Below are 11979 nucleotides of genomic sequence, written 5' to 3'. Positions count from 1 at the left end.
AGCCCTGGCCCCTCCTGCTTAGGTCTACTTAGTTCAGTTCTAGATAGACCCCTCCTGTTCCTTCCTTGTTTTGTCGGTCAGTTAGTGCCTCACAGAGATGGGGCTTAGGAAAGCCATTGTCTTCTTACACTTCAAAAGACTGAAAAACATCCCCTGTACTGCAATTATCTGAAGTCAAATTGTGTTGCATTCAACTTCTGTACTATTGAAGTCAAGCTGCCTGTGGATGGTGCCAAGTCAGCAAGTGACCATACTGATTGGGCCTAAAGAATTATATCAATGCATAAAGTGGCATTTGAAACAGAACCAATATGCAATAATGCAGGTATGCATAACATATGGCATTGTACAAAATACAAATCATTACAAACACATTATTAAAAACTGTTGTAGTTTACCCAGCCAAAAAAAAGTTTTGCTTCCAAGTAGGTATACTGCAGTCTCATATTGTTAACCCTAAAGTAGGTCTAGGAACAGATTTATTTTTTCTCATCCATGTATATGTTTTAACCATTTCAGCTCCGGAAGGTTTAACCCCCTTTATGACCAGGCCATTTTTTGCGATACGGCTCTGCGTTATTTTAACTGACAATTGGTTGGTCATGCAAAACTGTACCCAAATAAAATTGATGTCATTTTTTTCCACAAATAGAGCCTTCTTTTTGGTAGTATTTGATCACCTCTGTTTTTTTATTTTTTTGAACAAAAGAAAAAAATGTTTACTTTCTCTCTTTACTTACTCTGTCACTGTCTTTGTTCAGGCATCATCTATGGTCAGTATTGACTTTCTGAACAGTAGTCTCAGGATTCTTCACTGTGTGCAGATCGCAGCTCACCCCCTCACTACTGTTGTCCCTCACCACTACCACTGCATTATTATGTGCAGTCTGAGTGATCCAAGGGGATTGCAGACTGAATGGATGCTTCTTTTCTTTTCCATATTAACTTGACTGGAACCCAAGAGCTGTTTTTCTCTTTCTAGTAAAATACCGTTTTTGAAAAAATAAAACTGCTGTTGTATATTGAAAAATGTCAGGAATTTACTGTATGAAAACCTGCAAAGAAACTGTTAGGCCCCATGTAAATGTTGTACTATGCATAACCGAAGTTGAAATTGTCATATGGAACTCAACAGCTAACTATGTTAATAATAGAACAATAAGATGTCCTCGTGAAAAACAAAGCATCTGGCCAAATAGATGGGACCTCCTGAGTTCCAATCCAAGTGTGTTTAGATATATACCATGCACGCACAGTCATACACACACACACACACACACACATCACAAAATCATCAGGAATATACCACATTTTCGTAGAGTGTAGATGATTTATTAACCAAGACCCCAGTCCACAGATATTAGCAAACATTGTTTACATGCAATGTTACAACAAAACGTTTGTCTACATGAAATACAAAGCATTTTTTTTATTTTACATAGAGCTTGGTAACATTTACACAAAAGAATCAGTTGTTGGAAGCAACTTCTGAAACAATGCGATTCTGAATATGGTTTGTTGAGTTGTGAAATACAGTAGACATGTAAAGGAAATATACACCCAAACGGTAAGTAAAGCTTTACTACTGAATTCTGATTTGATTGTTATGGGTCACTGCACACAACTGCCCTTAAAGTGAACCTCGACACAAAACTTTTTTTTTGGTTTTAGATTGAAGGACAGGATTTACTCCACTAATTTCCCCCCACTACTCAGCTGACATTACAGTTTCATCATGGCTCACCTGCAGATATTCCACACATTCCTATGCACAATCCACCACAGCACAGGATCTCAGGCAGTGACACTCATACCCCAATTGGTACTAATGGCCCCCTTCAAGTAAATTTTTCAAAATAACATAGTGTTTCAGAAAAACTATGGATTTTAGGAACCATGTATAAATTTTATGGTGTGCTGGTAATGATGTACAGTGTCATAAGATACTAGAAGTATCTATCTCAAGATAAATAAAGGGACTGGTATTGCTGACCTCTATCTGGAGAAGCTATCTGTTATGTTGACCTACTGGCTTTAATATAATCTAAATCATTGACCTAAAACAAGTATGCAGATAGGAAAATAAACATCAGAAGTCTGTGTCAGAACACCATTTTCCCTGTCAGTGATTATAAAATGGACACCAACAAAATGTAATTTAAATTTGCTAAAATACTTTGTGTAAACCAGCCTTTTTCAATGAGGGTGCCTTGAGGTTTCTTCAGAGGTACCTTGGAAAAAAAGCCTAAAAATTCATCAAGAATTGTATACAAGCCAGCAGGTGGCTAAAGCCTGCATTTTAGTTACACAAAGCCATGGGTTTTCAATATGCGCCATTATGATTTTCTAGACACTGGCATCCTAACAACCAATTACATCATCAGTTGGTAAGGAGGATATCTGTTGCATCCACAGCATTCTTGTTTGGCCCTCCTCTGCCTCTCTCCCTCAGCACTGGGGTCACATTAGGTGACTGATGGAGAGAAAGTGAGGCAGAAGAGAAACTTTGGAATACTAGCTAGTACCAGTGTGCAAAAAAGTGTATTTTATGTATTTGCTTTGGAAGAATAAATCAGCTATAACTTTGGGTGCCCTACATGTGGATGTTGCTGCATTTGGTAAAACTATTAGAATCTTTTTTTTTACAGTTTAGAATAGGGTGCCTCGAGATTGTCCATAGATTTTAAAGGGTTTCTTGACTGAATTAGGGCTGAGAAACACTGGTGTAAACAATTGCCTTTTTTAAAAATAAAACACCTATTTTCACCCTTTTTCCCATCCTCAGTTGCATCTCAGTGTCGCTGATCTCTTGATGTCACTTCCTGTCTAATGTGTACCTCCAGTGATGGCTACATGACATGTCTCAGGATGGGCTTCCTAATGGTGACAACAGTGGACCATGCCTCCATAATCTGTGTTGAAACAATCACTTGTAGTCTCCACTGGAACACGTTGACAATGCAGGAGCTCAATTATCAGACAGGCATAGAGCATTGGTACCCTACAACAGAAAGTGCCTGAACAAGGATCTTCATATGGAAGGATCACTAGGTATTTTAATGGCTGGAGATGTAAAAATATTAAAAATGAGTTGTGAATTGAAAGTTCATACAAAATGTTAGTGACTAAGGTTACATCTATTTTAAGAGGGTCACCATGACAGCTAGGCAACTAGTATTAAAAGGAGAGGTCAGGAATACCAATGTTAACATTTTCTTTCAAGGTTTTCTGTAGGGCCCAATAAGGCAACAAAAACTGCACATACAATCTCTGTCTAGTAGCACTGGGAGGCCAATTAGAATGAAGGCACCACATCACACAAACGTATGTAGCATACATTGCCGCACATTATTGTAACCAAAAAGTGTGAATAGGCCCTTAAGATAAGGTGATGTAAGCAACCAGGGGGTACTTGTCAAACACTGATAAAGGTATATGTGTTTTAATACAGATGAGAAACACTGTATTAGAGGGTATGTAGAAGGGGAAAGTGGAAGAATGCTTTGTAGTGATGTATGGAAGATCCAATCCAGTGGTTTCCCAGGAAGCCCAGCTCTCTGTAGCACAGCTGGGGTGGGAATGGTGGAAGAGCCACCAAAACACAGAAACAGAACTGGGCAGAGTTCTACACAAAATTTACCTATACTGTAATCATTCAGCTATACAAATACGATATCTAAACCAAAACACAACGGTTGCAGCTTGCAGTTTTTTTCCAGTAACTACATCTACTAAATATAAGGAAATAGCAACTCTGCTATACAACAAGGAAACAAATAAATGTAATTAATCCCAATATAATCAAGGGTGTATGCCTCCTTTACATGCACAATGGATATGAATCTTTGCAACTTTGGAGAGGCACAACAAACCTGAACCCCTTAAACGCGCATGTACACAAATTTGTTTATATAGAATAAAAAGAATATTTGAAAATAAATAAAGGTCCAAATATGCCTCAACTCCATCTTCTTGGGTTTTTACACATACAGCAGTGCTATAACCACCCAACATTTTTAAAGATTTAAAATAAACTTCTCATTTTAAAGAGTCTTTATCAATATGACCAATCTTAGACTCAACAGAGTGTCAGCTGCATGAAACAGTGAAGATCTTCTGTGTGGATACCTGCAGTCAGCACACTAATAAGAGTAAGCAAAATTGTTCTGGCAAATTGGTGTAAGAATGATCCTGTTTTTTAACTATGGCTTTATTAGTACAGTGGGCACATCAGACATATTAACTTATTCGTAATATGTTGATAACTCTGTAAGCAGCTTAAAATCGAGAATAATGGAAAAGACTCATTAAATAATCCATCAATCATCTACATTTACCTCTCTTTGCTTGACATCTTCCAAAAGACAAATAAAGCTTCAGTGAATTGCTAAGAGCTCTAGGAGCCTCAATTTGCACTTCTCAATTTGGAAGAGCAATGGTTTTACTACAAGATGCACTCGCATTGCTAAACTTCTTAGTAGACCCTGCAGAAACTTAAAGGTTTGCTCTTTGGTGATTGTTTATAACCACAGCTTCAAACAGGTATAGAAATTGACAGGTGGACCAAAAAATTGTCAAGAGAACTCAGATTCCTCTGTGACAGATAAGCAAAACCACTACAATTTTGCTGCATCGGCCCCAGTGGGTTTCTTTTCGTGGTACGTGGTCTTCAGATCTAATCTACCTTCAGAAGGAAAAGATGTCTCTATTTCTGTTTAGTATTTTACAAGTCAGGGTATGGAGCTGCAGCCATGGTTGAAAATATGCCCTGCATACACAGCAACAAATGCCATTTGCTGTGTTCGGTTCCTAATCTGAGGCCATGCTACTCTTGAGAAAGAGCAGTGAGTAGGAACTTCTAAATACCACTAAAATAGGAAACCCCAGCCCAGAGGATAATGTGGAAGCAGGTGCAGGAGACAAAGGTGCAAGAAGAGCAGAAAGCTCTAGTGAGCAGCATGGGATTTATAGGAAGCGATTGTAGAAACAGGCACAGAGTCAGGTTGTTACACCCTCCATACAGCCCTGAACAAACCAATTACCTGCTAGGCTGCCGTTCTCCTTTACCAATCATTTTTAATAACTTTCATTATCCCGATAACGCTTAGGTTGCTGTAAACAAAAACATCAATGCCAATATCCAGGGCTCACCGATGACAATTGTAGAGTCTTCCATAACTTCAGCTCATTATTCTACTAAATTACACAATACACTGCATTCTTAAGACCTATAAATAAGTTGATTCCATTAAAATCCATTACCATTTTAGGCCATTTTCATTTTTTTTTTATGAATAAAAATGCAACACAAAAATCTGATAAATACCTGTTTTGATGTTGCAGTGCAAAATCTACCCAGTGTGTCAAATATATGAGCATATAAAAAAGATCAATAATCCAGGAAAGTTGCAAATGGATTACATGCAGTATTGGGCTGACCCCCCCACCTTCGCTGCAGAGGTGGAAATTATGTACTGTCAGTCCCGCTAGCAATAAAGCAATAGGAGTCTGAAATGCAAGATACCTATGCATGCTCTATTAATATGGCAAACTCGGACATTGCTGTTTCAAAGTCCTTGTCACAGAAAGTGTTCTGATACAATACAATGAGTGGTTAATAAGCATTTCTGCTAAATATATAAAGGTATACATTTCCTGCTCCGTGTAGTGAATTCCAGTTTACCCAAAACAGTGCAAATTATGCAGCCCATTATAGAGCACCAGCATCTTACATATACAGATATTTGTTGTATAAACCATGGGCTGTTATCAGAAAAGCACTGGTACATACAACAGAAGGAGCTTTTTACACTTCGATAGCTTGTTCATAACACATCTCTTATGATACAGTTTAGGTGCACTGTGGCTACTGTACTGCCCCAATACTAGCAAGTACATGGAGGGGAGGGATGTTACTCACAGGAAGCCAGGGATTTGCATGTTAGCAGACTATAAACATGATCAAGAATCAAAAAGTATAGCAGTGATCTATCCTTACCTGTCTGATCATGAAATGTGTGAGAAAACCAAAAGGAGTCAGCTTCCTCAGCCATTAGGGGTTGAACATCTGGCATTGACTCTACCCTACTGTCTGCAGATTAAGATGGGACCCTACTCACCATAAATTTGAGGGTAATTGTAATCTGTCTGGCTTTTTTTTTTCTTAGTTCATCAATCCATGAAGGTCATCAGCATCCCATTATTATTATTTACCCAACAGCATGATTGTATGATTTGCTTACAGCTGAATACAGAAACCAGAACAAGACAGGATTTATCAATTACTAGCATGCTAAAGTCTATTATGTATAATGCACTGTAAATTTCCAGGGCTGTGTTGCCATCTTCATATATTTTTTCTTATCCATCATGTTTTTCACAGTTGTCTATTCTGTCCCCACAAAACAATTAAATGAACTATAGAATTCAGTTTTTGAATGCAAACATATTTGGTGGGACTGATGATCTGTGACCACAGTAATTAGTGACAGATTAGTAAAGATACACAGTGTCCCCTTAAGGGTTAGTAAGAGGGTTTACTTAACCAAGAGCATAAACTTGTGGTTCTACTAGACGGTTTAACCTTTTCCTATAGGCCCCGGATCACAGGTACACGCTGTAATACAAAGCCCAGGTTACACTCTAGTTAGGGGCAATATAGAGTACCCAATAATTATAGTATGTCTTCGCTGTTAAGCATGTTTAAATATAGACTTTAAAATGGGTGTGCAAACCAGTGTTAGCACTATAATTTTTGATACTTTGTGGAGCTGAGAAAACTCACATAATGAATGTAAATATATTTTGAAGATTCGTGCCTAATGTTACTAACAATTTACTTCGCACTGAGGGTAAATTATTTTCACCAAACAATATTGTGGCTGAACTTCTTTCTGTAATTGGAACCATTGACAATCCCTTGGATAGGTCACTTTTACATAATTCCACACCCACTGTCATGTATTCAGTAACCAGCACTTAAAAATCATCACATTGTAGAGCTGTTCAAAATTAGCTCAACAGCCTTAAAAGATACTATAGGATCAATAGTGATGGAAAGCAACAGAACTCCCATGGAAACGCTGCTGTCGGCAAGCCAGATGCCCTGCTCTCTGAGTGGTTTCTGCACTTTTTGTCATATATGTTTACTATTACAATATGTTGGGTTTGTTTTCTTTTTCTGTAGAAAGAATATCCTAGATATTCTACTGCTGGCTGACCCCCATCTGCTGGTGATCTGCCTCTGGTTCATCCTCTTCCACATCCGCATTATATTCTTCAAACGTGTCATCATCCACGTCTGGGAGACCAAGTAGCTGTGAAGAAGAGAAAATGTCAGAGATATGGCCAAATCATACACCAGTATCACAGTACATAAAGACCAGTAAACTACATAAAAAATATGAAGTTTTCTGTAGGTCAGCATTTTGGTGGAACAAGTCCTGAGTATTTGTTAACTTAACAGAAACATTCAAACATAACAAATGGCTAGAATACTTATGAACAAAGATTTTTTTAAATAATGCAACAATAAAAAAAAAAAAAAAAAAATAGAGGCCGCTTTCACACGGGCGGACTGATCAGGTCAGCCTGTCAGTTTTTTAGATTGGCCAGATCGAACCATCCATTGCCCTCTATGAAGTGGCTGATGTAAAACAGACGTGTCTGTTTACACCCACTGACATCTGATTCAATCCTATCCGTTAAAACAGATCGATGGGGGATCCGTTCCCCCTCTGTCTGGCGGATCAGATGTTAGTCGAATGTAAACGGACAGGTGGTCCATTTACAACCCAACCACTCAGAGAGAAGCGGGATGTGTTATCCGCCTGCTCAGCAGGGAACAGTGGACAGTTCCCTCTCTGGACAGGCAGATCCAATGGCGCAGTCCGCTCGTGTGAAAGAGCCCTTAGTCAGATGGTATATATTTGGCAACCTGTACTTTGCCTCCTATATATAAAAAGTGTATAGTGATGGACTTGTTATAGAGAACCTGCTAAGGCCGGCCCATACACGGTTCGAATCTAGGCCAGTTTAGCAGGAACCAGCTAGGATTCGAACTGTTAATGGGCAGGCTGAATGTACCAAGTTGATCGATCAATCAACTTGGGTACAACCAGCCCGCCGGATTAACTTGCAGTGCTTTCTAGTGGCTGCTATAGCCGCTAGCAATAATCACTGTCTTCTCCAGACCATACATGATGCGATTTTCTTTCCTGCAACAACGGGTTGCAGGAAAGAAATTTGCATGATTCCCCCATGAACACAGACAGACAGTGTTGACAGTGGTATCCCTCCTACCGTGGGGGATGCCGTCCCCGCCTGGAGAAGACAATTGCTCGGCAGCAGGGATTCCCCTGTCAACACCGTCTGTGTTGATGGGGGAATCGTGCAAATTTCTTTCCTGCAACCCGTGGTTGCAGGAAAGAACTTTACATTGTGTATGGCCAGCCTAAGAGGCTCTCGCCAGCAAGATCAGAAGGAAATGAAAGCATACCCTGTAGATGGTTACCAAGTCATTGTCTGGGAGCCAGTGATGTGGAAAAATTTGATTTTTTGACTTACCATAAAATCCATTTCTCTGAGTTCATTGACAGACACAGAGCTCCATTATTCAGAACCATAGGTTTATATTGCCCCCTACAGGAGTAGGACACTAGGCAGAAAAAAGACTTGGCTACGCCTATGGGCCCTAGGTGATATACACCCCCCTCTCTGCTACAGGCCTTAAAGTGGATGTAAACCCAATGTCATCCTTTCTAAACTACTGCCATAGGGGTTATCTATAAGGATATACATGCCTCCTGCATGTATCCTTACCTGTCAAATGTCTCCCCTCTGTCTGTTATGAGAGCCGAAAAACTGCAGATTCTGTGGGTGGGTCTGTTGTCTGGAGCTCGGTGGGAGGAGTTGTGATGTCAGTAGACTCCCCGCCCACCTCTACACTCCCCTGTGTATTTCTAACACTGAACTTCTACTATGATCTCTAACATCCAGTGAAAAGACAGGAAAGTAACCACATGACTTCAGCATGCCAAATCATGCTGAGGTGTGGAACAGCCAATCCTTGCAGAGCTGCTGAAGAAAGGAGTGGGGGAGGGAATTAAAAAATACTGCATGTGTCTTAGGCTGTCACTCACAGCAAGGGGGAGTATTTGACAAAGTTTTTCTCAGTTTGTCAAGATATTTCTCACTGAACATGAAAAGGGGATTGCTCAGAGATGGATTAACTGTGTGGCAAGACTGGGCTCAAATGATAGGAAATCTTATACTCTACAGTATGATATCAAACAAAAAATTTTTTTTTTCGGGTTTACATCCACTTTAAAGCGGGGTTCCACCCAAACATTGAACAATATCTGTATGTATTCTCTTCCTTGCCTAGATGCTGACATGCCGTTTAAAAAAATTTAAATCGCCGTAATTACCTTTTATTTTTCTATTCTTCTTTGCACTTCCTGGTTCTCCTCCCGTGGGAGTAGGCGTGTTTCTAGCCTCTCCCAGACTCCTGGGAGCTAGTCTTAAGCTTCCCAGGATGCCACTGAGCATGTGCGGGAACGAGCGGTGAATGCTGGGAGCACAGCATTCACCACATCCAGGAAATAAATGCTTGTGGGCTTCAAATGCCCACAATGAAGATGGAAACCGCCTGCAGTGAATAATATAAGTTATTCTTTCCGACGAAATCTGACACAGGCGGACATATTACACACAATATGTGAGTATATAATGCTGAGAAGAAAAGTTTGTGAATTAACTCAAAAAAAAAAAAACAAAAACCGATATATAGGTGGACCCCCGCTTTAAGTTTAGTAACAAGCAGTGTCAGAAGCATCAAAACTCCTTAGAGGGGTGGGTGCTGTGTCTGTCAATGAACTCAAGAGAAATGGATTTTACGGTAAGTCAAAAAATCCCATTTTCTCTTTCATTCATTGACAGACACAGCACTCCATTATTCAGAACCATAGGGATGACCCAAAGCAGTGCCAAACATGAATGAGGGGTGGGACAATGAAAAATACCAAGGCTAACACAAGAGCCAACCAGGTAACAGGAGCTCAACACAGAAACTAGAGCCCAAGCTGAACAATACCCCTTCAAGAGGGAATACACCCTCTAAACAGCAGCCTGCAACACCTTGCGGCCAAAAGAAGCATCCTCAGATGCCAGCATATCTTCATTTTGTAGAACTTTGTGAAAGTGTACACCGATGACCAAGTGGCCGCCTTGCAAACCAGCGCAGCTGATGCCTGATAATGGAAGGCCCAAGAAGCAACAGCAAAAGCCAAGTAGAATGTGCCTTCATAGGGAAAGGAGGAACCCAACCCCTGATAGAATAGACCAGAGTCATCGTCTGTCTGATCCATCTAGAAAGGTCACAGAAGCAGACAGCCCCTTTTTTGACCCGTCTGTGATCACAAACAGCAAGTCTGATCTCTGAAAAGGCCCTTTGACTGCCAAATACACCAGAATCGCCTGAACACATCCAGGGCATGCAAGGTAAATCGCTTAGGATATTTTGCCCTAGGACACAGGGAAGGCAATACAACATCCTTAGGCCTCTTTCACACGAACGATCCGTTCCGGTCCGCCTGTCAGTTTTTTAGGCGGACCTGAACGGACCCTCCATAGATCTCTATGGAGCGTCGGATGTCAGCGGGTCAGCGGTGACATGTCCGCTGACATCCGATCCGAAAAAGTGTAATGGAGGAAAAACCTACCTTTTCCATCCGTTATCGGATAGGGTGACGACGGACTCTTCGGTCCGTCATCATCCGATCCCCCATAGGGGAGAGTGGTGCTCTGACAGGTCCGTCGCTGCACAGTGTGCAGCGACGGACCTGTCATCTTCCTGCCGATCCCTGCTGAGCAAGCGGATGTTCACAGGGCGGATCATCATGGATCCATCCCATGTGAAAGAGCCCTTAGTCAAAAGGAATGAAAGGAGGGAACCACGGACAAGGGCGAAGAACCACTTCATCTTTGTGGATCACCAGGTAAGAAGTATGACAAGGCAACGCCTGCGAGCAGAGGCGATGGCAACCAAAAAAGCCACCTTCTGGGACAGAGCAAGCAGAGGAATCTCCGGGGGGTTCCTGTAGAACCGAACGCACCCAGAGTAGATTCCACGGCGGTAGAAGCGACCACACTGGTGGAGGCAGATGTCAAACCCCTTGATTAAGAGTATGCACAAGGGAGTGCGAGACCAGGGGACGCCAAGGAAAACCACCAAGGCTGACACCTGGCCCTTGATAGTACCTAAGGCCGAGTTCTGCTCAATCTCCCGTGAAGAAAGGTCGAAATCTGAGCCACCGAAAAAGAACGAGGGTAAATGGCAAGCGCCTCACAACAGGATTTGTATGCTATCCATGTCCGGTGCTAAACCTTCCCAGAGGAAGGCTTCCTACCCTTCAGCAGTGTCGTTAACTTCTGCTCCTGGTCGACAACAGCCAGGACTACAAAACCAGCAACTGAAGGAGGATGGAAAATCGGCCCTTGGGACAGTAGACCCTCCCTGAGAGGCAGCTACCAAGGGACGTCAGCGACCACGCGCACCAGGTCGGAGTACCAAGACTGACAAGACCATCCGGGCCCACTAGAATGACTGGAAAACCTCCGGCCTCGATCCTGCGCAAAAGCAGAAGGAGCCTGTGACCTTGCCAGAAACCTCAGTACCGTTCCGTTAAACCGGGACGCCAACAGGTCTACCTCGGGGGTGCCCCATCGTAGACACATCTGATGAAACATGTCCTGGTGAAGGAACCACCCTGTGGACCAACACTAGCCAACTGAGGCAACCGCCTGCCATTTTTGTACTCCTAGAATGCATATGGCGGAGAGGGCCGGAACAAGGCGTTCTGCCCACCGGAGGATTCCTCGCTACTGTCAGGGCTGCCAACATTCTTCGCTCTGCCTCTGCCACTGGATCCATACCAGGAGCCCCCGAACTCGACGTCCAAGATCCATACATAGTCTGAT

The 11979-nt window shown here is 41.9% G+C and overlaps 1 protein-coding gene across 1 annotated transcript in view; it reads right to left on the bottom strand.

Moving 5' to 3' along the window:
• Positions 1–1310: 1310 nt before the first annotated feature.
• Positions 1311–11979, bottom strand: part of MTURN (maturin, neural progenitor differentiation regulator homolog) — a 48302-nt gene continuing 37633 nt past the window's right edge. Inside the window, exon 3 of the mRNA XM_073630322.1 lies at positions 1311–7316. Within this exon, the coding sequence (XP_073486423.1) occupies positions 7206–7316 (111 nt within the window). The 3' untranslated portion in view covers positions 1311–7205. The remainder of the gene's footprint in view (positions 7317–11979) is intronic.

Source organism: Aquarana catesbeiana, linkage group LG05, assembly GCF_042186555.1.
Source record: "Aquarana catesbeiana isolate 2022-GZ linkage group LG05, ASM4218655v1, whole genome shotgun sequence".
Taxonomy (NCBI): domain Eukaryota; kingdom Metazoa; phylum Chordata; class Amphibia; order Anura; family Ranidae; genus Aquarana; species Aquarana catesbeiana.
Note: the sequence above shows the minus strand (reverse complement) of the source record. Positions and strands in the feature narration are given on the sequence as shown.